The 27,297-nt window shown below is 40.5% G+C and overlaps 1 protein-coding gene across 1 annotated transcript in view; it reads left to right on the top strand.

Annotated features, from left to right (window-relative positions):
- Gpc3 (glypican 3) overlaps positions 1-23,864 on the top strand; it is a 415,144-nt gene extending 391,280 nt beyond the window's left edge. Inside the window, exon 8 of the mRNA XM_047535930.1 lies at positions 23,403-23,864. Within this exon, the coding sequence (XP_047391886.1) occupies positions 23,403-23,572 (170 nt within the window). The 3' untranslated portion in view covers positions 23,573-23,864. The remainder of the gene's footprint in view (positions 1-23,402) is intronic.
- The last annotated feature ends 3,433 nt before the right edge of the window (positions 23,865-27,297 follow it).

Here is a 27,297-nt window from a genome sequence, read left to right as displayed (position 1 = left end):
AAACACTTGGAGTACATTGAATTCCAAAATGATTTTTCAATCAAACTACATTTCTATATTTCCTTAAGAAAAATACTCCTGGGCAAAGGAAGAAAAGTCTTCAGTGCCAGAGACATTGGTCAAGAGCTTTTGATCACATTTTCAGGAGATAAGACAAGGAGAAATTCAAACACAAATCAGGGAACACTAATGAAAGAAAAGCAACGAACTGAATGGGCTTCTCCATAGACCATTGGTTTGAATGCCAAGAGGGATGTGAGTTTGGTCCCTCACAAGCAGAAGATGCAGCTTGGTGGGGTGTGGTTTGGCCACACATAAATATAGCCAGAGGTTTTAAATGGGCAGTGCATCTAGTATGTGTTGTTGTTTCTATTTTCTTAAAACCATAATAAGGGTCTGGTGGCTGGGACAGATTGAATATGCAACACCGTGAAATGGTTACATAGACATCTTTCTCACCTATGAGCACCAGTGTGCTAGGACGGAGGCAAGACAAAGTTCACCTAGCAAACTCAGCATTCTACCCATGGCCTGGTACACTGAATGCACTCATGAAGTATTTGAATGTATGGAAAGTATTTGCCTGACAAGAGTGCCTCTGTAGAGCCCCCACAAATTGCAGGAGGAACTCATTAGGCTTTCCTCTACCCTTCTGACTCTTAAGACAATTCTTTCTTAGGAAACACTGAAGTTTGAAGGTGGGGAGAAGAAAAGGAAAACATTCCCTTTTTAATTTTGTTCTTTCTTCCCTATCCACTTAAGAACTATTGATAGCCTGATAGGTTTTTATTTTTGTTCATTGTTATCACTTTGAATAAATCTGTTTCTGAAGCCTGGAAACCAGGCTTGAGCTACAGCACAGGGTCCAGTGATATCATTAGACTTCCTTAGGCTTGTTTATCTGGCGGTGAAAGGTGAGGTAAGGCAGAGGGCCTGAGACCCTCTGTGTAGGAGGAAGCAACTGGGGCCATGTTTTTGCCTGAAGTCCACTCACCTTCCCCAGCACAAACCAATTGGTGAGTCTAATTTTCAAAAGACACCTACAGCTATGTATGTATGTTATATTTAATATTCAGTGTGATCTTAGTAGATTTCCAAAATCTTTAGCTGTGTTAAAGATTTTGGAAGGGTCAGGAGGCAAGTAGTGATGCCAATATATGCCTGACTTCCATTTAACCAACATGTGGATCGAGTTTTTCTTTTCATTTATTTAAAAGTGAAAAGCCAAAGTAAGCCCTAGTGCCTCCTGCTATTAACAGAAGTAACTGCTTCCCAAGTTCCATCCTAGTTAATTACACATGCATGGTAAAAGTGACCTTAATGATGGCACAGGGTTTCTTTCTCTCATCATACACTTTGGTAAGTTCCTAGGAATGAAGTGAAAGTGATCAGAGAGAAGTGATTCAATTCAGTCAATTATCTCAGCTCAACTCACAGATATTTACTGAGCAACTCCTTTGTGCTTAGCATGGTGTTGGGCACAATGAGGATAAAGAGACTATATATATAACCCGTACCTGCTCTGGAGTGGGGAAGGAAGACCCAAAAGGACCAAAGTGTTTGCATTTAATCCTGTTCACACAGTGGTGAGGCATTGGTGGCTTGTGAGCAGAATTGTGACAACTGCCCCCAAAATATGCTTTTATGTATTCATGTGAGGCTAGTGTGAAGGTCAGGAGAGAGCAGCTAGGCGGAGCATAGGGCATTGGGTGTTGTAAAAGCCTGATTTGCTGTACTGGGATATTAAAGATGTGACAGTTTGTGCATCTTTGCCTAGCACCTCCCATACATGTGAAATCCCACAGTTTAATGGAAAGGATATAAACCATCTGCAGCAACATATTTGTTTAAAAAGGAGACACCAGCATGAAGACTTAGCAACTTTGAACCAGTTGAAAGAAGAGCATCTGCCTGATATTTTTGTAGTGGTTATATTGTTCATCTTCCATTCTTCTTATGGTTTGTGTTACTAGCATATTTGTATTGGTTCTGCCAGAATCCCTGTGGAAAAGAACTTGTAAATTATCACTGTAGAGATTAAAATCAATAGGAGAATCAAAGTTTCTTGTAGTTTTGGTGCATTGTCATGCACAATTGAAGTACATAAGATTTTGAAAGGTCTTTTACATCTAAGGACCAAGTGGGTTTAGGAATCTTCCATCCCTATTCACTTTTTCATGGAATGCTTGTATTTATTTAGCACCCACTGCTTGCCAGACACCATGCTAAATGCTTTCACATAGCCTCACAGCAACCCTCTTTTATAGGTGAGAAAAGCTATATGTCCCAGAAAAGCTATATAATTTACCCAAAATCTGAATTAATATGTAGTAGATTAATGGTTCCAAGTCTAGGACCTTTACCATGATACCACACTTCCTCCAGCTCTGATTCCTTTCATACTCCTAGAGTGTACACAGTATAAGTTACTGTGAAGGAACTCAATTTTCTGACTTGCTCATGAGCAAACTTTGCCATTTAAACAAAACTCCTGGCCCTATAAAAATGGGTTTGAGACTGTTTGATGAGAGGGATGGACATGTTGAGAAAGAATTGGGTATCTACTGAGCAGTGCCAACCCAGAAAGATTGCCCTGATCAGCTATGAGACAGCATGGAGTCAAAAGTTTCTTTAGAGGATAAGGAAGGACTATAATGGAAATGGCATTAAGAAAGAAACAAAGATACACTTGGCTTGCTTTGCAATTTTTTGTCCCAGCTGGAAACATAACAGTGCCATCAGATTTCTTCCTGCAGATAGATTCCTATCACTTCTGTGGATCCATCTCTCCTCAAAGGCTATTTGGGCTCATGGCCAAGTTCAAGATTGATAAATGAACCAAACTAATGGTGGCAAGTCACTCCAGGGTGGGCCTAAATCCCAGACTTGATCCTAGGACCCCTTTAAGCTCCTTACCTCCTCTACTAAGGTATGATTTAATAATTTGGAATAGACCTAACTCTCTGGCACACTCTCTCCAAACTAATTATAGATGCAGCCTGGAGCAAGAAATATGACCTGGTGAAATGATTGGCTGGAGCCCCACCTCTTCCCACAGCTGGGAATGGGAAGTAGGGTTGTGCCCAGTTCACTATAATATTCAATAATGCCTGGGACTAGAGTTCAGGCTAAGAAGGCTTCAAATTTAGAGGAATCTTCAGAAAATGAAATACCAGATAGACTGAACTGCTCAAAGACAAAAAGCAACTGCTTGAACTTTATTTCAAAACCGCCCCATTTGCTAACTTGTTGGTTTTCATCAGTGCTAAAATTATGAGGAATGACAACTTGATTTATATCTGAAAATACAGGGTCTAGCAATTTCAGAATAATTGCTGAAACTTAATATAATAACATTTCATATATTTAGATTTAGCTCTTACCTGTAAGCATCTGTTTTATTTTCTTTTTTTAGCAGAATTTGTAAATCTGATTCTTTTAATGGTTTTCAGGCTAACTGAAACTAACTACACTAGATGTATACTCCAACTTGGTGTAACTAGAAGCAAATCAGTTGAATTTATTTCCTTAAAAAGACAGTTGATTTCGATACACAAGCTCTTTTGTCTTTTTGCCTTACAACCATAGCATTTGATACCATGTATTTTTTTTCCCCAAGTGTTTTGAAACCCTATAGTGCAGCTTCATTCATCGGTACCTAAACACATTTTGAATACACCTAAACTCAGCCTTGCATAATTCTCCCCTACCCCTATTCTGGTATAGCAACATATTTCAGTTGTCCTTTTTCTTTTGCCCTCTTTCTGACCATTTCCTTCTCTTTGGTCCATGAGCTGGGATCTATACAATATCTCATTTAATTCCCTGTACAATTCTGTGAAGGAATGGTATTGCCCCATTTTGCAAATTAGCAAATAATAGCTCAGATTTGAAGGACTGTGGTCTCATAGCTAGTAGGGTGACCTGGAATACTCACACTCTCGCACTAGATCTCTTTCCAGATCTTAGCATTGCAATGATGCTATGGTGATGATCTCCATTTTTAACTAATCCTATGGAAACAGGCTAGCCCCTAATCAGAATGGACCTACTGTGCTATGTTAACAACATTGCAGATAGAGACTTGGACACAGACATTAAGTAATTTATTCTTAAACTTGGGATAAATCAGCAGGAAAATCAGGACAAGAACTTAATACCTCTGAGGGAAACTGGACCAGGCTTAGGCTGCCTCCTTACTTTAATGCTTCTTGGAAAGATTCTCGTGACTCCTTCGCCTTTTTACTTCACATAAATATTCCAAGATACTCAAATGTTTTTCAGGCACTATTCTCATTTTTTATTTCTCTTAAAGTTAAACCAGAAACCCTATATGTGTGTGCATGCACATATTTTACAACTGTCTGCTTCATGCACTGTGGCTTGAAAGCCTTCCGTATTATTTCAATTTAATAAATATTTTCATAATCACCCAAATGGTCCTGTTCATGCTTTTGTCATCACATATGAACTATATTTCTTAATGGAAAAATGTACTTGTCCTGGAACAGTGCCAAAAACTGTCCAAAGAAGATAGTTCAAGTTTTCTTCCTAAAATATGTGTTGCTAAATTATCAGGTGTTCAGTTAGGACTACAGAACTGATTTTTAATTCCTATTGAAATTGCTCCAAGTTCTAGCACTTGTGCACTTTACATGCCTTTCTCATAATTAACATAAAGAAATTAACATCTTACGAGCTTCAATATTTGATGCCATATGAGTCCTGAGGATAGTTAAAGGGAGAAGAAATGTAAATAGGATGAAATTCTTAAGCAAGATTACTGATATGACAGGACTAAAGAGCTTGGGACTGTGTGAAAAGTGCCTCTTTTCTTCCCTTTAATAAGTCCATTACTTGCACTTGGGCATATTTTAAGGTCCTTTTCATGCTGAGTCTAGAGTTGAGCATGCTTTGCATTTCAAGCTTTGTCTATGAATCAGTAGAAGCCAAAGTTATTTCTGCTTTAAAATAACAGGAGCCAGGAACAGCTAATCTCTTTTCATTCTGAGTTCCTTACATTATTTTACTGGACAAAGTTTGTGTTGGCTACAAAACAGGCCATTCACAACATCTATGAGAAGGAATTTAGGTAAGAATGAAGAGAGATTGGAGGATGTATAAAGACTCCCTCTCCTGAGGCCATTAAGAAATTCCAAATTGGCACTGTTTTGAATAGTGACATTGCATTAGCCTTGCTAATTTCAGTAATTCAAGCTGATAGCTTGTGTTTACCAACCTTCTGGTTGAAACCTTCCCATCATTACAGTACTGATGTGCTTCTCAGCTAAGGTGAGCTGATATTTTAAAATAGGTGATGGAGGAAAGGTGGTGGGACAAGTGGAAAGTGGATGGCAGTCAGCACAAGCACCTCTCAAGTCAGAAACTCTTTGGCAAGGGATATATGTCTTGAATTCTTCAGTAAGGCAGGTCCTTTACTTTAAGCAGGAATGAGAATATGAGACACAAAGGATTTGTCACTCCCTTATCTCATTGCCTCTGACCTCTTTGATCATTTCTGTCTAGCTTTTAATTGTGTTCATTTCAATAATTGGGAAAAGCAAGGAAACCCTTCCAAGTTTTATTTTATTATTTCTAATTGACAAATAATAATTATATACATTTATAGGGTATAGTGTGATGTTTTTGTATATGTTTATAATGTAGAATGGTTAAATTATGATTTTTAACTAGCGGGAACACATTTACTCTTCATTTCATAAAACGTGCAAAGAAACAGACAGACGGCGAATGGCAAAAGCTTCAGAGGAAGGGAACTCCTTTTTAAAGGCGTCTACATTTAAAAGACATTCTTCTAAATCTCTCTTGACTAAGTGGCATCTCGCATCATGCTGGAAAAATGTACAGAGGAAAATCCTCAGAGCCTCACAAGCTGAGAAAGTAGAAAGATTGCCGAGTGTTTGAAAGGGTTTAGGGTTTCATTTGAAGAGCAGCTGCACCCCACTGTGCCTGCACTCAGATACACTGAATACTAGCGAGACAGGCAGGCCCTTGGAAATGGCCCCAAATGCAGTGAGAGCGAACCTCTGGTGACAGGGCACAGCCGGCAATCCTGGCCTTCCGCACATCCGGCCCAGGGTTATTGACTTGGGTTTCCTTTCAGTCAGTCAGTGACTAAGACCAAAGTACATCTCTCCCTGACCACTTTGGCTCATCAAGCAATAAAGATGAGACAGGGACACAGACAGAGACAGCATGAGATTTTCTTAGATTCAAGTACAGTGTTTCACCACAAAGGTTAGTGGTTTTCCCAAGTACAAAGTAACATTCTGTGTTTGTGCAGCACATTCAAATAATATTTACACATTTTCTCTCATTTGATAGGCAAGACAATGTCAATGCTAAATAATAAAGTATTCTCTGCGTACAGGCAGAGAAGTAGAAGTCAGTGGATCAGTGTTTCCCAGGCTTCTCTTTTCCAAATCCTCAACAGAATCTGCCATAGCTCAGAATCCCCCTGGCACTTTACTCCTGCCTGGCTTGTGGCACTTAACACATTGGATCTTGGAGTACAGATTGTTTTGTACTCAAATCATCTGCCTCACAAAATACAGAGCTTCTGGAGGCCAACACTGAGTTTTCCTCTGATCAGTGTGCACCGCGGCACCTGGCATGGTGGCTGGCAAACTAAGGGCCCAGTTCCTGTTCAGTACTGCTCCTCTTAACACCTGTGCTAAATGGAGAACTCCCTGAGGGCTGGCTCCATGGCTTGCCCTGCATCCCCAGTGCCTGACTGCCTGCTTCCTAATATATCAATAAATGTTCCTAGCACTCAATAAATGTTTAATGAATTAACTTATTACATTGTACTAAACATACTTACCATGAGCCCTTCCCTCCACCTGTGGCTGCTACGCCCACCACTCATCCGCTTCAAGAGATTATTCATGATCAAAAGTTGAAACTGAATCGGTTTCAACTTATAAGGACCCAGTTAATAGTAACACACACCAGGATTCAGACTTTGACACATTCTTCCCGAAAAGGCATTTCAAGGAGCTGAAGAAATAGCTCGTTTTGGAGAGTGCTCGCCTAGCATGCACAAGGGCCACGGTTCGAATCCCCAGCGCCTCAGAGAAAAAAAAAATACTCAAAAAGGCATTTCAAAAGGGCAATGGCAAGAGTTCAAAAAGGTTTTAGGGAAAGAAGCTTCAAGAGGAGGGAGGGAAAAAAATAGGTGAAGGCAGACTGAGAGAGACTGGTAGGTGAAGAACACTGCCTGAGCCTGTTTGGAGGGCCTGCACCCTCTAAGTGCTGCCTGGCTGGGGCATGAGAAAGGTGAAACCAAAATTTAAAAAAAAAATCAAATTGAAAAGAGGCCTCCTAAACTTAGTCTTAGCCTTAATAGTATAAGGAAAAAAGATTTGAGGATTACTTACCTTGTTGTTAGTCAAAAGGGGGCTTCAGATTTCTCCCCTGGGTGACCTAAACTGTAATCTGTCTCTATAGCCCTCTGTTAATACTTCTTCCATTTGTGAGGAAATTATAGTGACTGGAGAAACTTGACTTACTTCCTGTAATCTCTTGGCAGAGAAATTTAAAAGACAAGCAGAAATTGCTGTCCAACTGGAATTCTGCATGGCATAGAGAGAACAGATTGGGACAAATCAATTGAAGAAAACAATCTTTATTTAAAGGGAATGTATCTTTAATCGTAGTAATCCCCTTATTAAATTGCTTTCTCTGTTGATATTGCATACCAATTAGTTTGTTCATTTTGACTCTCCTCTTAGAGTGTTGCTTGTTGTTCATATCATTGTGGGTTTGTAGGCTGAGCAGTGAACTTACTACTGGCATTAAAAGCTTTCTGTCAGAAACTGCCTGTGGGTCTCAGGATCAAAATATCACCCCTTTTGGAAGTGAATCAAAAGTCACTAGACAATTATATTTTCTTTAACATTTCCTCAAAAGACCTATTTTCCACCCTCTTATTCATTTGCGTTTTTTTCTCTGAGAAGAACTCCCAACATCTTAAAATTGTGAATATAAAAATGAAATATCACAAATAGGACCATCCAAGAGCCATCATAGTAACTTACATATGAGGATTTTCTCCACAATCACCTTATATAACCTGGTATCATGGTGATTTTCTTAGTGAAAAAGCAGCCTATCAGTCAGTGTAGTGGTGCACACCTGTAATCCTAGCAACTTGGGAGACTGAGACAAGAGGATTGCAAGTTCAAGGTCTGCCTGGGCAACTTTCTGAGACAGTCTCAAAATTTGTAAAATGTGGGCTGGGGTTGTGGCTCAGTGGTAGAACACTTTCCTGGCATGTGTGAGGCACTGGGTTCGATTCTCAGCACTGCATACAAATAAATTAAATAAAGGGCCATCAAACAACTAAAAAATATTTTTTAATTTAATACATTTTTTAAATGTTCTTAAGGACTGCAGATGTAGCTCAGTGGTAAAGTGCCCCTGGGTTCAAACCCCTACTGAATAAGAGAGAAAAGCACCCTATTGCCAAGTTATATTTAACAGGGGATCAATGTGACTCCCAGTTTATCTTCTTCAGCAGTTGTACCCAAGCAAATTTTTTTGTATCTTTGAAAATGCATAGTTTGTTTTAAAGGAGTATTTGTTTTTAATAACTGTTGCATTAGGGTAATAACATTATAAGGTGGTCCACCCAAATTCCTTAATATTGTGATATTTCCTTGATATCCTCTATATTCTTTTTTGGAAAAAATGCATTAATCTCCCTTCTCTCAAAATCTTTCTCTCTAACTATTCTGTTCAACCTTCTGCCCTCTTGTCCTGCAACTTGTCCCCCCATATAGCCTCCATTCCTACATGCCAGGGTTAGTCTAGGAATATACCCTATAGTAATACATCACATAGCAAAGATAGATAGATAGATACATACATACATATACAAACGTACATACAATGATGTTCACCAAAGCATTTTTAATATAGGGAGGGATTATAAACAACCTAAATGTCTAATTGTGTTATATGCATCCCATGGAATTCCTTGCAATGTTTATAAAGAATGTGGTAGTTCTATATGTATTAACATGCAAAGGTTTCCAAGACATTATAATCTGAATGCATTTATGCAAATGCTTAGAAAATGCCTTTTCCAGTAATTACTCCTGGGGAGCTCTGGGAGGGAGAACTACAAAGAGGAGGGTTATTATTATTTTTACAGTGTGGTTTGAATCTTTATCTTTGAGAACTCTTCATATGCTGAGTAGTTTTAAAATTAACAAAATAAAAGGAGTCTATAGTATGTAAGATGATTTGGAGGGAAGCAAGATGGAGGTCATTGCAATAGTCCAGGTGAGAAGTACTGAGAATATAATCCAAGCAGCAGCAAGCAATGATGGTTGCAAGAAGGATTTACAAAATATCAAGGGAACAGAATTTATAGGATGTGGTGGTTAGTTTGCTCTGGAGGAAGAAAAAAGAAAAATCTAGCATTCCCAGTAGGTTGCTGGCTTGAGCAACCTGGTTAGTAGTAAAAGCATTCACTGAATGGTTAGGACAGGAACAGGGCAGGGCAAGGCATGGGTGGGGAACAATTAAGGGAAAAGAAATGCTACTTTCAGTTTGTGGCATGTGGAGTGTGAATTGCCTGACAGACATTCAGGTAGGAATGGCCTAAGGGCAGTTAGAGCCCAAGAAAGATCTCTATACTAGAGATAGATTTGGAAATCCTCATGACAGATAAAACCAGGGGCAGAGATGAAAGTATCCAGGAACAAAGTGAGAAGAGTGGAGGGTGGAGGAAGAGATGAGAGAATGCCCATCATTAAGAACCAAGCCGAGAAAAAAGAGCCTGAAAAGGAATCAGAAAACAGTAAGAGAGACAGGAGAGGAACCAGGAGGAAGCAATGTGAGAAAGTGAATGTGCCACCAAGCTTCAAAATAGTATTAGATGCTGCAAAGAGCTCAAGATGAAAGACATTTAAAAAAAAAGAATCCATTGAGGTATGAATTATAAACCAATACGAGGGATCATTTATTTTAAATGTTTTTTAGTTATTGATGGACCTTTATTTTATTTATATATATGTGGTGCTGAGATTCTAACCCAGTTCCTCACACATGCTAGGCAAGTGCTCTACCACTGAGCCACAACCCTAGCCTGACATGAGGGATCTTCTTGGGCTGATTAAATTGTTTGTTCTAAAATTGCATTCTGATGAGGGTTGCATACCTTGTAAAATTGACTAAACATCATTGAATTGTACATTTGAATTTACTTGAAATGGATGAATTTTATGGTATGTAAATGATATCTTAATAAAGTTGTTAAAATTGTGAATAGGGTAACATAATTGAAATTTAGTTTGAGGCAAACTATGATTCCAAGGAATACTTTCTAGTATAATCTCTTCTTCTTAATTAGTTGGGAAAAGCCCTATGAAAGAAAGTTACAGGAAGTATATGAGGTTACTAATGCCGCACTTGATCCATCACCTTGTGAAATCAATACCAAGTTCACTTGTGTGATTTGCTTTTCACCAAGCCATGAATATTATCATACTATGTCTTATTTTCCTTTGGATACTTACAGATTGGTCATTGCATTTATTTTATTATTATTTTTCTTATGTGTTTCCAGAAGTTAAGAGTGGCAGTCTATAAAGCCCCAGTTTTTATCTGTTTTTGTTTACATTTTAACACTTTTGAACATGGATTCTTTATTGACTTTGCAATAAGTGAGATTTCAGCATGAAATCACATTTATGATATCTCTATAATGCTTGTCCCTCTCAGCCATTTTCTTTCTTAATTCAACTTAGTCAATCACACAATGTATTTGTCTTGGCTAATGGGCACATTTGATGTATTCTGTAACTAGGTAAAAACAAAATGGAAAACTTCTGTCCCTTCTCACTTATAAGGCACCAGGGCTGCCAGTGGCCATACTTAATTGAAGTGTTTATTTCTTGCCAAGCGCATCTTCTGTTTACTTTGGCTCAATATCTTCCTATGCTTTTTTCTACTCCTCCTTAGTGAAATGGCTGCCACTCTTTGTAGTAGCATATTCCGTTTTCCCTTTTACATCTTTATAGCAGTGGGTTTGGGCCTCTTGGCATCTTTTTACTTTTCCTGGCCTGCCTTTGCATTCGCCTCCTTTGTTCTAATGCCCACAGAGCTATTTGTATGAGGATCATCCAGCTTTTTCTCTTCAGTTGCTTTCCCATTGGGTCCTTCCAACTTATGTCCTAATCATGTTCCCAAAATGAATTGTCTCCATCTGATGCCTCTTCTTTTCTTCTTCTGTATCCTGAGTGATAGCATTGCCTGATTGCCCTGAGCACAATGCCTAATACCTGCAAATTACTAATTGTTTCTCACTGGGAGGGGGGAAATTCGATGTAAACAGTTCCTGAGTTGGTTGTTCCACTTCTGCACAGGCAATGTCTTCGTATGACCCTCTCAGATCCAATATGCATATTTCATATTGCCTGATACATATTTACATTATTTCTGAGACTCAACTCTTAGCTTAGTAAACTGGATGGCTTATGTGCTTCTTTCTTCCCACCCTAGGCAAGTCAGCATTCATTCCTCCAAAATTTTGTCTGGTTTGGTAACTGCTTGGCAAACTAAAGCCCTCTTCTGCAAGCCAGTCATGGTCTCCAAAAGACACTGGTCTCTTTCTTTGAGAAAGGATCCAAAAGCAGACTCTTTGGATTGCTCTCTAAACATTGTCTGTGTCAAAAGGAGGTATGCAAGGGTCACTTTAACCCTTATCCCTTCACCCTTCATCCCTACCATGAGACCTCTCAAGACCTGAATGAAATTCTAGACTCTCAGGGCTGAAAGGGTCAGAAGAAGTTATTTACCTTCACCTCCCCAAGTCTGATCCATGTTTCAATCCCTTCACCAACATCTCCATCTAACAGTGTCCAAACTTTCATGGACCACCTGCAGAGGTAGATCTCATTGCCTTGAGGGGCAGCCTACACAGTTTCAGATTGTGCTAATTATTAGAAATTCTTTATTGTATTCAAGTCCAGTTTGCTGATGTCCCTAGTGATTAGAAAGCTCTGAATTTCTAATAAGTCCAAATCATTTTCCTGTTCTGAGAAAAACAAGACCATGAAACAGCAGTAACTAAAATGGCATGGTATAGGACAAGAAGAATCTGTTAGAGAAAGTGAGAAGAGAGATAACATAGAGGACATGGACACATGCCAGGGGGGATACGTGGGAGAAATAGGTCTCTGGGCAAATGAGGGCAATGGAGGTGAGAAGCAGAAATGGTAAACCCTAGGGGAATAGAAACACTGATGGAAGACCAAGGAAGGGAATATTGGAAACGTTTCTAGAAGAAATGGAACCCAGAACAGAAAAGCACCCTCCAGGTTCAAAACCCAACCTTCCCCTCTGCCTAAGGATATGAAAAAGAGCACTGTGGAGGCAGGAGAGAGTGTTTAGTAGAGCTGTGACCAGACAGAAGAGAGGAAAATAATTGGACACAGGAAATTAGAGAGCAATGGAAAGAGAAAAAGAAATGAATAGAGAAATGGAAAAGGAGGGGGAATGAAAACACAGAACTTTTAGGTTAAAGAATTGTATTTATTCCTGTGCCAGCACGTAATTGTATTTTCCTGGCAGTCATCCCACAGACCTCTGCAAAGAGAAAGAGGTGCCGGCATGTGTCACTGCAGGGATTGAAGTCTTATTGCTTTGTACTATTACAGCCAAACGACGGACTTCATTAATGAGGCTCTATTTTGATGTCACAGAGACAGGCATTGAAACTTCAATCACTAGCAGCCCCTACAACTTGGGAATCAATGGTGATGGGAAGGATGGGGTGTGGCCCAGGAGCGGGTAGATTGTGAGGCAGAGGGCAAAGTTATGGGAACACAATCATAAAGGTTCCAAGTGAGAAATGAATGGAACCTGCTTACCAGAAAACCTGTTTCCTGCTCAGCATGTCACACAGAATGCCGGCATGTGTCAGCTGCTCACATAGCAAAGCATCAAGTTCCAGGCAGCAAAAGGGAATAAGAAAATAATCTTTGTGGATTCCATCCCCAACGAGTGCGGTAAGCTGATGCTGTAAGTCATGAAGATTGTCCATTGCTCAGCAGTGCCTTGGAATCTAGAGGTCAGGGTTGGAGCCCTGCCATTTGCTTCCTGAGCTGCCCACCATTGGCCCTACCTTTGTCTTGCCTTCATCATGGATCAGTGGTGGATCTTTCCTCCATGAAAATCAGGTAGTAAGGATTGACTCCTTAGGAAGGGTGCCATGTATGGAAATAGCCCTTCACTTGCATACTCTGTGGGCTGGAAATACATGTTCATTCATGCAGCTGTTGATCCATGCATTCAGTCAGTCAACAAGCATGTTTTCAAGTGTCTGTAAGCCAAGTATTGTGTGGGAGCTACAGAGAGAAGTGAGTCTTGTTTCTTATCCAGTGGGGCTCAGTCTAGTAGAGAACACGGAAGTGACTAACTCTGAGGCAAATGGAACTTGGTGCTGTAATAGAAGTCCCAATCCAATGAATAGTCAGAGAAGTGGTTAACTGGGGCTAAGATGAGAAGGAAAGGCTTCCTATAAGAGGTATCATAGAAGTCAAGGCTTGGAAGATAGAATTGGGGATTTAAAGAAAAGGAAGAGAGAGAGAGACCATTCCAAGCTAAGAGGCTGAGCGAAGACCATGAAGAAAGACATAGAACTTCAGAGTCCTTGTCATTATCAGCCCTGGTGTGACTGCAGTATATGATGCCTGGAAAAAATACATGGGCAGTTGAAACTGAAAAAGAAAATGAGATCGAGAAGCTCTTGGATTTTGTATTAAGGGATTAGGACTGTGTCCCACATGCAGTAGGGAGCCATCAAAGGATTTGAGGAAGAGAGAAATATACTTCAGCATGTGTTTTAGGAAAGGAGTGTTGTCTTGTTCCAGTTGTCAGAATAGGACATTCTTTTTTCCTATATAGCAATGGGCCATTGGAGAAGAACTGGTATCTTATATAGCTGAAGCATTAAGCACTGGGAGATTAGGCCTGAAGGAAAGAGGAGAAATGGCTAGCCAGCATCCAGTAATAGAGGAGATGGAGCCTGTGTGAATGTGAGAATGGACACTCACTGTCAGTCCAGATCTACTGGGTAGGTTGGAGGATGGAACCAAGATACTAACATTTGTTTCCAAATAAATTGAGAGGAAAATAGTCCCAATTCCCCAAATCCTGTTGATAATAAAGGAAGAATTTCATAATTTAAGAGTATTTCAGGAAAAAATTCAGACGAAAAAACTTAGGGAGGGTTTCCATCTTTCATTTTTAAGGACACCTGCCTGCTATTGGTTTCTGACCTGAGATGTTCCCATACCCTGTCTGAGTGTTTTTAGGGACTTGATTTTGATTCTTCGGCTGTTGTATAAGTAATTTTTCTTGTGTTTCAGAATTGCCAGGATATTACAAGCATTTTTATTCTCAGGTACATTTTTTGTAAGATCTACCATGGCTCATTAAAAATGGAAGCTTACCAGATTTTGAGTATCCCCATCCAAGTAAAGCCCTGTTATACTTGATGAAGCCCTGATAACCTGGGCTCTGAGGGAGTACAGGCTGCTCCCTTTGTCCTCTGATCCCTCAGCGGTAATGAGATTTGGCTACAATAAGTGACATTTTGTGTTTTCTACATCCTCAGAGCTCAATGATGCATGCCTCTATGGCTGTGTCATGCCTGAGATTTATGTTATAATACAAGCTCCATGAATCTAAACCTTTAAACTTTTTTTAAAGTTATGAAAAGAGTGTATTCTTTTATTTATTGTGTATAAACATAATCTCAGTTAAGCATCATTTATGTGAGTTACAAAAGCAAATGTGAGTTTCCTGAGGTTGCATACAATTTCTCTTTTAAAATTTAGCCTCATTAAAGTACTTGACAACAGTTGCCCTCTTGCCCATTCTTAATTGAAGAGCCATATCTGCAATTCTGTGAGTACTTAATAAGCATTCATTTTTAATTTTTTGGAAAAGTTGATTTGAGTTTTAAAGCACTGAAAAAGTACTATTTGGGGAATGGCCTTTGGTGTCACACACGATCACATGGGCCCCCTTCCATATGGTAAGATACCAGAGTATCAATGCACTTCCTTTAAGGACTGGGAATTCTGATATCAGATATCATTATCTCTTCATTTTTAGTATAAGATTTTTTTTAATTGTGCCAAAATATATATAACATGAAATTTGCCATTTCCATGATTTTAAGCCTACAATTCAATTGCATCAATTACTTTCTCAATGTTGTGCAATCACCACCATTATTTCCAAAGCATTTTCACCCCAAAAAGAAACTCTGTGACCACAAAGCAATAACTGCTCCTGCCCCCCACCCACATACCTAGTCCCTGGAAATCACTAATTCACTTTCTGTCTCCATAGATTTATCTATACTAGACATTCCATAAAAAATAAAATCATGTACTACATGGTATTTTTAAATGACTCCTTTCACTTAGCATAATGTTTTTGGGGCTCATCCATGTTTTAATGTGTATCAGAATTTCTTTTTTGGCTAAAAATATCCCATTGAATACATGTACCCTCAAACTTTTTCCATGAATCCACATCCAGTCCCAGTTTTTCTTCAACCTGCTACTGCCTGAAATTGGGTTCAGCGATCCTATTGAAATTTCTTTTAAAAATAACCCATAATCCTCTAGAAGATATATTTAGCAGCTGCCTCTCAATTCTGACTTTTCTTGACCTCTCCATTACATTTGACCATGTTAACCCACTCCTCTTTAAAATGTAATAATAGTAGTTCATTAATCAAAAATATCTCTCTTCCCTGTCTTCTCTGAGTCAGCTCTTTCATCTTTGCCCCCAGGCCTAGCTAAATAGTGTGTGTGTGTGTGTCTGTCCCGAGCTTCTCCCCTTCCACTGTCTCTCAGGCCCATCAATTATGGGAATGAAGTAAACTTTCCTGTGGGAAGTAGAGACTTCGATGAGCTGATTCATATGGAGCATTAGGTAGCCTCAGGTAAGAAGCACCTGCGGACTTGAGAGTACTAGTCGTGACACTCCTGAGAAAGGTGGTAGTAATGCTGCTGAGACTGGTAGAGGGGGGCCAGTACCCACACGACCCACTCCTACTCTCTAGATTTCCAGGATGGAACTGTTCTGTTTCCGGGAATATGATTTTACTTGTGATACACACAAAGAAGTATAGTAGTGGCTCATAATAAGATTATCCAGTATATTGATTTATTATTTCCCAAAGGACTGAGTGATTGTTTTTTCTTAAGGATTAAACAAAATAGTGAAACATAGTTAGCAGTTGAGCCCCCTGGAAAGCATTTTCTACTAGAAAACTCATCAGACTGAACTCTAGTTAGAATAGTTAATGGGGTGTTCCCCTCCTGACAAGGAAGTTGTTATAGAAGTGCCTACATTAAATCACTAAGCAGGAATTTGTAAGAGAGGCAGAATCTCCAGTGTGGTAGTCAACAAAGCCCAGGTGACCAAAATTGCCTAAGACTGCTATTAAGATCTTTCCACCAAAGTTCTTCATGCATCAGTGAAGAGTCAATCCCTGCATTCTGAGGCCTGGGGTGTAATTTGAATGACCTGCTAACCAGGAAATGTTCTATGACATCTTCAACCAGTTTTCAAATAGTGCATTTCTACTTATCATACCGTCTTGCATGTTTTAGTATAAAACCTTGTGGTCTTCCTCTAAATCCCTAGGAAGTAGTATGCCACATCTTTGTGTACCCACAGCCCACTGCAGTGTGACCTGAAGCTTTACATATTGCAGATCGAGAAGCAGGCCTACAATAGGAGAGACCAGGCCTCAACTAATGGGGAAAACTTACTATACTCTTCCAATATCCCATTGTTGTAAATGAGGATGTTTGTAGGCTGGAATTAGCCATAAAAATGAAGTGGGCATCTCATTGTCCTAACCATCTTCCAGAAGATGCCACTGGATTATACCCAGGTTTTATGGTCATTAAGTGGGTGAAATTGGCAACTCGCTTGTTTGTCAATAAGGCACATTGTGAAATGCTCCCATTCTAAAAGGAGTCCCAGTTGACCAGTTAAAAAGTCGAGGCTTCAAATGTGCCTTTTCCTCTTCATTTGATCTATGAAGAAGAAAATCTAGACTCCCAGAGACCATAGTATCATTGCAAAGTCACTTTCTTCATTTTCAATGCCAAATAGTGATTTCACAGCTTAAAGTTCACAAAGGAGGTGTGTTGATATGGTAGGAAGGAGGGCCACGAGATCCGTTTGGGATTCAGAAGCGAGTGTCCGAGAGCAAGGGCGTGCATGGGAATGTGCAGGAGAGTGAGCAGGACAGCAATGAATGCGATTCCCCTGGAGATTTCCCCCAGTTTCAGCCTCTGGTTGAATGTCCTGAGGTTTCATATATTCATGTCATAAGGGGCCAACTGTACACAGCAAATACAAAACACAAGGATAGCAGTGTTGCTCCGTTGCTGTGTTAGGGCCCATTGAAGCCATCTGCTGATGCAAGCTTGGCAAGGAAGAAAGCCCCGTGCTTGGCTCAGCTGCAGCATTCTCTCCCTGGCATTTTGATGGCAGCTCTTCTTGCATGCTGACCTGTAACGTCTTCCTATTTGTGTTTTGTGTTGTTAAAGCCCCTATAACAATGCATTGTCCTTCTTGGTGCTGGTACCCTCAGAGGGTGAGCATTTGCTTGCTATTTTATGCCCAGTGGCTTTTTTTTGTTGTTGTTGTTACCAGAGATTCAACCCGGGGGTGCTTAACTACTGAGCCACATCCCCAGCCCTTTGTATTTTTTATTTAGAGACAAGGTCACACTGAGTTGCCTAGGTCCTCACTAAGTTGCTGAGGTTGGTTTTGAACTCATGATCCTCCTACCTCAGCCTCCCAAGTCCCTGGAATTACAGGTGTGCGCCACCGTTCCCAGACCCATGTGGGTTTTTATGGGCCAAAAGGCTCATTTCTCTGGCGGACAGATCCTATCCAGCTCCCCGTGCTGTCCTATCCCTGCTCGATGCATCCCAGGTCCGATGACCTCTCCCCCAAAGCTTCGTGCATATTAGCTTCAATGGCAGGTACAATGCCAGGGTCTAAAAGCAAAAACCCAGAGAGTCCAGCATAGATTTATTTGTTGCCAAGGTCTCTCGTTCAAGATTGGAACAGTTCTAGAGAATTCAGAACTTGGTAGGTGATGAACATCACCAGAGAAACATCCCAACATCAAAAACTGATCAACCCAACTTGCACAATGAGACTCTGTTGGGGGTAGCCTTCTTGGCTACTGTAGGTATAAGAATGATTCCAGCCTGCAGTCGACTCTGCCCCTTGCTAACTCCAAGAGCCTTGGAATCCAAGAGAAAGAAAGCTAGAAGGAAACTTACAGATCATAGTTCAGTTCAACACCCTGGTTTGCCACATGGGGCAACTGAAGCTCAGAGAAGGAAATTATTTGTCAAAGGTGAACTGGTAGGAGAGTAGCTGAGCCAGGCCTGGAACCCAGGGCTCCAGACCCCTGGGAGGGTGCAGCCTCCTAAAGTACTGCACTAGGAGACTCCAAATAAGGATGGAGGGCTCCCCAGTCTGCCAGAAACACTTTCCAACACAAACCAAGTGCAGACGCTAATGACTGACTATTATTTTAAACGGATCATCTAGTCTGCAACACAAAGGACATAAAGGCAAAATGAGCGTCAGGGCTGAGTGTGTCATTAGTGCAGATTGTTGGGTCTACCCTCTGGGCGTAGTTAAACTGATTACAAATGGAAACAGATTTTTAGATTTAGCCTGAAAATCTCCTTGCTGGCCCAAAACGTTCTCTCCGATGATCAACTTCAAGATAGAAACAATTTGTGTGCATTTTACACCTAGCACAACAAAAATGTATTCTGGAAAATCACTCTTAAACTTGAAAATATGAATGATTTAAAAGAAAATGTTTTGTGGTGTTACCCATAATACATCTGGTTTTTAACCAACTGAGAAGTTTTTTGATTTGATGTAGCTTTAGATTCTTTGTATTGTTGTTGCTATCGTTTATGTGTACCACTGATCAATCCCCAGATACTGTTCCAGAGGCTTCTTGTTTTTCCTAAGACAAGATATCTGGCAAGTCTCTCCTGCTTAGGGTTGAACCCACAGCGTCCTCCATATGGTTAACAATGATCTTTCTGAAAACACAAATCAGATTGTGTGGTTTCCTTACTTCAAAACCTTCAGTGGCTCCCTGTTGCCTACAGAATTGTTTTAGCATTTCTAATCCTCTGTGACTTGACCTTTCCTGTCCTTCCGGCTTTACCTTTCATCACCACCACTCCACACAACATGCACACACACACACACACACACATACACCCACAACAGTGTAGGACCTAGGGCCCCTCACACCATGGAGACTACTTGCTCCTACTGAGTATGCCCCATCTACATTCTCCTAGCTTGGTGACTTTGCTCAAACCAAACCTTCTGCCTTGGCTAACCATTTTATTCAACCCTGCCAGAGTTCTCCCCATCCTTCATGGTGTAGATCACATCCGAATTGTTCCAAGAAATCTTCCCAGACCCTACTATTTGGAATTTTTCTCTCTTCCCTACTAACCCATAGTATTTGTCTATGCCTTTATTTAATCTGATTCTTTTTTGTGCCAAGTATCCAGGTGGTTTTCTATTGGTCTGTTGCCCTTTCCAGAGTATGAGATTCCTTGAAATATACACTAAGTTTTTCTTCAGTCTTGTAGTTCAGGGCTAGGACCATCATAGGCTAGTGTTCTTTGTTGAATCAAATTGGATTTTACTTCCTCTGTCCAGGAATAGAAAGAGGAAATATTTGTCTTTGACCAAAATCCTATTTCCTCTGTTTCCCATAATGCTTCATTGTAGTACTAAGCTGTCCCCTTCATCTCTGACCCTCATGATGGTGGCCGAGGCCCAGAGTGTGGCTTTGCTGGGATTCCTGTCAATATACGCCCCAGGAGCACAACTGTGGGATTGGGTGATAAACTTTTGCTATTGCTGAATTGAGAACCTCAGGAAATTTGTAGCCACAACTTCTGAAGCACAGACAAGTAGCATCCTGAATATTCCTGGGCCCTTTGGTGATAGAAAACCTGACTGAGCTTTTATGCCTTGGGTTGTCTAATGGCCTTGGCCATTTTGTTGGTCTCTTCTGGGAAAAGAACAGATAGGATAAAATTATACAAGCATGGAACAAACCTTATTCTAATTAGGACCCATTTTTTTTTGTACCAGGGATTGAACCCAGGGGCACTCAACCACTGAGCCACGTCCCCAGTCCCTTTTTATTTCTTATTTTGAGACAGGGTCTCACTAAATTGCTTAGGGCCTCACTAAGTTGCTGAGGCTGGATTTGAAGTTGAATCCTCCTGCCTCAGCCTCCCGAGTCACTGGGAATATAGGCATGCGCCACCACGCCAGGCAGGACCCCATTCTAGTGGGCAGACATGATTGTGGGATTCATTTAGGTGTTTTCATATGTGTACAAAAAATATAAATAAATAATTCCAATTCTATATGAATAAATAAATATAAATAAATAAATATAAATATATAAATATAAATAAGTAGATAATTCCAATTCTATATTAATAAATAAATATATACATATAAATATATAAATAAATAAATAGATAATTCCAATTCTGGGTCCCCAAACCTAGGGCTCTTTTCGCTATTTCACGAATTTTACCAAGGCTACTTAATCAAGTATGTGGTCAATTTTATATGGAAATGTGGAACTTTTCTCATGCTTTTTGGAAGTTCTCTTTGGCAGTATATATTTCACTAATTCTGTTTTATTTCCCAAATAGGAACCTATTACTACTTAGTCATAGAAGTCTATTTGATATATAGAATTTTTCAAGAGGCAGTATAGACTCATGTGAGGTTTAGAGTCAGACCTGGATTGAAATAGCACCTCTACTGTTTACCAGGTCTGTAAATATAAGCGAAAACCTGGGCTTGAGCTTCCTCACCAGTTAAATAGGAATTATAATACCTACTACCTAATGTGGCAGAGCTTAAATTCAATGAGATAATGTATATGAACGGCATCACACAATGTATGGCGTACCATTGCGGAATCAATAATTAGAGGTCATTACAATAATTCCCAAACAGGGTCCAAGGGACCGAACAACAAAGGAGGCCTATGCTGGCAAAAATAGATCAGAAACTACTGGATTTAACAGAACTGCTGGGTTTACCATAGCCACTAAAGTAAACAAAACTCTTCAGTGTGAGTGGATTATTTGAAGTGCAAAGTAAATAGCTGAGTGGTAGCATTAATAGATGTCGTTTCATCTTGATGTTGGGACATCTTCCAGAAAGGGAATCTGAAAGCGCTACTGAGAGTGCTGTCACAGGTCAACCCTAAAAATACTCCTCTTGACTTAAGTAGAGAAGTTGCTGTGAGACCAGGACAAGGCTCTCAGCAGGGTTCAGCCGCGTGGCTCCCCACATTGGTGAAATTCGATCAGGACCTAAGCCCCATGCCATCCTTGCCCACTAACAGCTGACCTCGATCTTCTTATGCACCCTGCATAGTTCACCTTTCAGAGAAAGAGGGTTGATTTCCAAATAGAGTGTTGCTCCTTCTTCGCCTTTATTTGTATGTATATATTTGAGAGGGGATCTACAATTACTGTCTGCTAAATTACTTTTCCTGGGTAAAAGAGTTCCCTGGAAAACTTGATTTGAATTATTATTAGCACTCCGGAGAGGAGTTTTTAGAAGTTGTTTTTAGAGGAGTAAAATGTAATCAGATGGATATATATTAAAGTTGAGAACAATGCTTCTTTGCACAGTAATGAAAAATATAATTAATAACAAAATAGAAAAATATGTCATCAATTATGATAGGCAGAGGATTTAAGATAATATTTATTATTGAAAGTAATACAAAAAATATCAATACCCATTACATTAAAAGACTGAGAATATGAACTGTTATGCATTTAGAAATAGAATTAGCATGCTCAAACAGAACAAGTTGATCTGTGCTAGTAATCAAATACATGTAAATTAAAGAAACCTTGAGATTAGTATCTTATATGAGCTAAAATATCTTTTTTTCAATTGAGGTACAGTAAAATTGACTCCCTTCTCATTGCTGGTGGCATTATTGATTGTAACAACCCTTTTGGAAAGTGGGATCACAGTCTGTGAAATCAGATCCCCTGACTTTGATCACCTTGACATTACTGCCCGCTGTACCCATCACCAGCCTCAGAGTAACTTTGGTCTGGGGCCTGGCTTTGCCCGCACCTGACCAGCTGAGTCCCCACACTTGCTTCCTGTAACTTACTGTTTCATGCCCTGTAAGAAGAGATCTTCCTTCCTCTTCCTTCCTTCCCTCTGTAGAATCCCAGTCATTTCCTCTGGGCCTATTGCTGTTTATCTCAGTGTCCTGAAAGGATCTTTCCATCTCCCTTGGCCATGGGACAGTTGGCTGGTTGGTGAGGTTGCTCACATCACCTCACCTTCACAAGATATTGAAATAGAAATGTTGACAACAGAGTTTAGAAAAACCAAGGGAGTAGATTTGATCTTTAAGTCTGGAAAAGCAAATCTGAGAGAAATTGAACCCTGAGCCAAAGCAAGAAATCTTGAATTTCCTGATATATCACTGTCGGCTTAGATTTGTCTTCTGGGGGACTTTTGCATTAGGCCAAGCCAAAGTCATCCAATCTCTTTAGGATCCTGAATATCTCTCATAAATTTTAGGCAGTCAAAGAATGAAAGACCCTTACCCATTAGCCTCTCCTTACTCTTAATTTGCTTATATCAGTGTAAATCCTACAATTTAATTTGGCTTTTTTGTGAGTCCCACCCCCCCAGGAAAAATGAAAGGACCTTATAGGTAAAAGAACTATTTGAGAAAAATAAAACAACTTTTGACAGCAAACTCCCCTATCTTCAACCTAAGAAAAGCAAAGTTCCTAGGATGAGGCAATCTGTGTGGGATGCAGGGCCCTGGAAAAGTACACAGGTAGCCCTCAGCACTTCCTCCCCACACCAACCCACAAGGACACATGTGTGGTCACCCACACAGCATGTCTTGACACCAGTGAGATCTGGTAAAAATGATCTTCAATCCAAGCACAGCCTAGCCCGGAAGGAGATGTTAGAAGGGCCCAGGGTATGGGTGGAGCCAAGGAGATGAGGGCAAGGCCTGCTCAGTCCACCTTCCCCCACTCTCTAGGAGGGACTTGTCTAGCCATCTCCTTCCGCTGTCCCACAACACATCCTTCTCCTCCCCATCTCCTGGCATCCTTCCTTCTACCAAAAGGAAAGAGACAAAACTAGGGCTTCCAGAGAGAACAGACAGGTGCTTGAGCTGTGAATAGTGTACACCAGATGCTGTGCATATTTCTGCATTTCAAATCCTTCTTTTCTTTTTGCAGAACTGGCTTATGATCTGGACGTCGATGATGCTCCTGGGAGCAAGCAACATGTGAATCAGAAGGACAATGAGCTCACTGCCTCTCACAACCTGGGGAACATGTATTCCCCAGTGGAGCTGCTCATCAGCATGGCCATCTCTGTGGTGTGCTGCTTCTTCCTGGTGCATTGACTCAGTGCCCAGCACACGCTGCCTTGTGGCACCCTGTGGTCTTCCTCAATAAAGGGGACCACTTTCTTATTTTTTTCTATTTTTTTATCTTATATACCTCCTCCCGCCATTAAGTAGAGGACTAACCATGTGTTATGTTTTCGAAAATCAAATGGTATCTTTATGAGGAGGGTAAATTTTAGTGGTAGTATAGATTGTCCTTTTGAAAAAAAAAAAATCCCGTCAAGTTGTGCCAAATTATTTTCCTATGTTTGACTGCTAGAACATGGTTACCATGTTTCCCTCTCTCCCTCTCCCTCTCTTTCTCTCTCTCTGCATGGATTTCTTTGGAAAAAAAAATAATAAAAGTTGAAATAAAAATGTGTTGAGTCTTCTTTTGTAAATCACCGTGTGCTTCACTTCCCTCTCATCTGACTTTCTATTCTGCATAATGACATCAGACCCCAGCGGGGTCCTTCAAACCTATCTTTCTGCCCATCTTTCGAGTGTCAATCCTTGTCCCCGAGTTCCAGTTAAAGCCCTCCCTCCCAACACACACCCAGACCAAAATCTCTAACTACAAACCTTAGTTGGAGTGTCTTACCTTGGAGACCAAAGGTATCCCCAAACAGTCCCACAGTCTGATCCCTATTTACAAATTTCACTTTGCTAAAAATGCTTTGCCCAAATAGAAAATCCTCTACATGGATCATGTACAAGTTTCATGATTAATATTCTTCCTTCCTGCAACACAGAGTGGTAGGCAAAGAAATATTCCCCCCAACATCTTTGCTGCTGTCTCAGGCTTGCTTTCTGTCACCTCTTTGTCCAAGGAGCTGCCCATGTCAGGGCCAGCAGTTGCCTCATGTCAGTTTACACAGTGTGTTGATCAGCTTTTTTGTCACTGTGACCAAGAAAGCCTGATAAGAACATTGTAGAGGGGGAAAAGTTTATTTGGGGCTCACAGTTTTAGAGATCTCAGTCCATAGATGAGCAACTCCACTGCCCTGAGCCCATGGTGAACAGAACATGGTGGTGAAAGTGCGTGGTGGAGGAAAGAGTCTCAGCGCATCCCACCAGGAAGCAGAGAGAGAATTTCCTCACCTCGGACAAAATACAAGCCCCAAAGGCAAGCCTCTGGGGAACCCTCCTCCCCCAGCCACACCCTACCTGCCTACAGTCAGCACCAGCTAAACCATTCAACTGAATCAATGTGCTGATTGGTTAAGGCTGCCGTAACCCAATCATTTCCCCTCTGAACTTTCTTGCATTGTCTCACATATGAGCTTTCGGAGGACACCTCATATCTAAACTATAACACATAATTGGTCACCACAAACCCATGATTTATGTAAGATGCAACTCTCCTCACTCGTGGCCTCAGGTAGACTTCTTCAACATTCACTTCTTCAGAAGCAAGGTTTGTGTACCTGCTAAGTTCCAGGTGCTATGCCAGATGCTATGGAGATGTTGGCAAACAAAACAGATTCAATTCATGCTCTCATGGAGCTAAAGGTCTCGCACCAACACAAGCTTTCCATGAATTGTAGGCCCAGTATTTATCAATTAAATGGATTTTTTACATGTACAACATCACGTGTAATAATGGTGCTTATGTTTATAGTTGAATATTCTGCTGCCAAGGAACACCAGAAATAACCAACTTGCCATTTTTATCATGTGTGTAATACTGAGCATGTTGCTCTTTTGCCAGATCAGGTCAACAGAGACATTGCTGATTCTTTCTAAAGGATGAGAACTCCCACTCCCACTGGATAAGTACAAGGAAGAGAGGGTGAGATGCAGGAAGGGGTGTGAGCAAAGGTCAAGGAATGGACAGGGAAGTCCCCTTTGATTCTAGGAGGTGGTCCAAGGCAGGATCTCCAATTTCAGTCTGATGTCAGGAGGTCACCACGCGGGAAGCAGAAGGTGTGATGTCTCACAACTAATCATTCCCCACTCCTGCTGTCCCCAACACACGTCTCTTGATCTCCTGTGAAGCATACACTTCCAAAATCCATTTTCGTCCTTTGCAGAAATGCCCACAAACACAGCCTGGAACTATATGGTTTTGTTGTAGTTGACACTACAATCAGTTGCATTTGCTAATATAAATTCCATGATTTATAGTGGTTGGTAAAACACCAAAGGGAAAGAAGCCATTTGTCTTTGTTTTTAAATCATCATTTTTCCTGTATTTGAATGAGGTTCATAAGAACTTCTGGTCTTTGGTTTATGAAACCTGAACACTGAAAAGCTTTGCTCCTTGGGCTCAGCCTAATATTGCAGCAACAGCAGACCAGAAGAAGGATTTCAAGCCCAGGCATCATCTAATAACCAGCCCTGTTATTCCACAGGAAGGGTTTTATTTAATCTGGCAAAAATAATCTGTGGCTTGGAAACCAAATTTTGCTTGTGCCAGCAGGAGAGGGTGGTTTTAAAATCTATTATTTCTCCACTCTGGGAAGCAAAGGGAGATGTCCGTTTTGACACACTCTTCCACCCACTTCTCGTCTCTAGACTTCAGTTTCCCTAAAGTGGAGAATTGGGACAATATTTTTATCTCAGATTTTGTGGCACCATTGGTCCCCAAAAGAAGTAAGTGTTGGTCCGTCTTCCCAGTGCTGCTCTCAGGACTTCCTAGCCTAAGATTGTATTGGACATGCTGACCCAAGGCAGCTGGTATTTCTTGTTTGTTTTGAATGCAGTGCTTGGAATGTAACTCAGGGTCTTGTACGTGGTAGACAAGCACTGTACCACTGAGTCTTACCCCCAGCCCCACAGCCAGTCTTCACCCTCTCTTCTGCCAGTGAAGATCCATTCTGGCTGAGTGATGAGGACCAGGAGACCACTTCCCTGTAATGTCCAAGGCCTGCTGCCTTCAGTTACATAGATAGGTTTAAAATGGAGAACCACACATATTTACCAAACATGGAGAATCTACCATCACCTATTGGTCATTTACTATTTCTCAAGAGCCTGTGTCTAGCTTTTTGACCATGCCTTTCCCTATCCCTTATATATGTTTTTATTGCTGCAGTTCAGAATCCAGTTTCACAGCTAGTTTGTGGCTTTTCATCTTTGAAGTGTTTATTCTACCCTTTGATTTAAACTTTCTACACTTGAATTATATTAAGATGAATATTTTGTTGTTAGAAGAGGCCTGGCAGCTGGGAAGTTGTCCATCTCTTTGGAAATTTCCAGGCCTCTTTCTCATTGGATGCACATGTGAACTTCCACCGACTCAAGTTTGGTACCTGAATAAGGTTAATTCATAGAATAATGGATACTGAATTCTTAGGCTAAATGGGACAGTATAGCTCATTCCACAATCTTTGCTTGATTATATCCTAAGTCATGGCTCTCACTAGGTCACGAAGAAGGCTGTTTGGTTGGTGGGCAACTCTAATTTTTAGCAAATTTATTTTTCAAAGGATATATGTATGTGTGTATATATATATATGTATATATATATTACAAAAAAGTATATAATACAAAAGAAATATGTAGAAGGAATAAAAATTATAATAATACATCATTATAGAGTTAAAAATAACATTTGCTCCATAATTCGACACTCCTTTGCTATAGTCTGGGTATTGAATAGCTTCCAGAGGTCTATGTGTTAAAGGGTCGGTCACGGGTAGAGCTAGGTAGAACCTTCAAGAGGCAAGGCCTAGTGGGAAGTCCTCAGGTCACTGGGTGCATGCCCTCAAAGAGGACTGTGAGACAGCAGCCCCCTTTCT

Source organism: Sciurus carolinensis, chromosome X (genome assembly GCF_902686445.1).
Source record: "Sciurus carolinensis chromosome X, mSciCar1.2, whole genome shotgun sequence".
Taxonomy (NCBI): domain Eukaryota; kingdom Metazoa; phylum Chordata; class Mammalia; order Rodentia; family Sciuridae; genus Sciurus; species Sciurus carolinensis.
The sequence above is the reverse complement of the archived record's forward strand: the minus strand, read 5'-3'. Positions and strand labels throughout refer to the sequence as shown.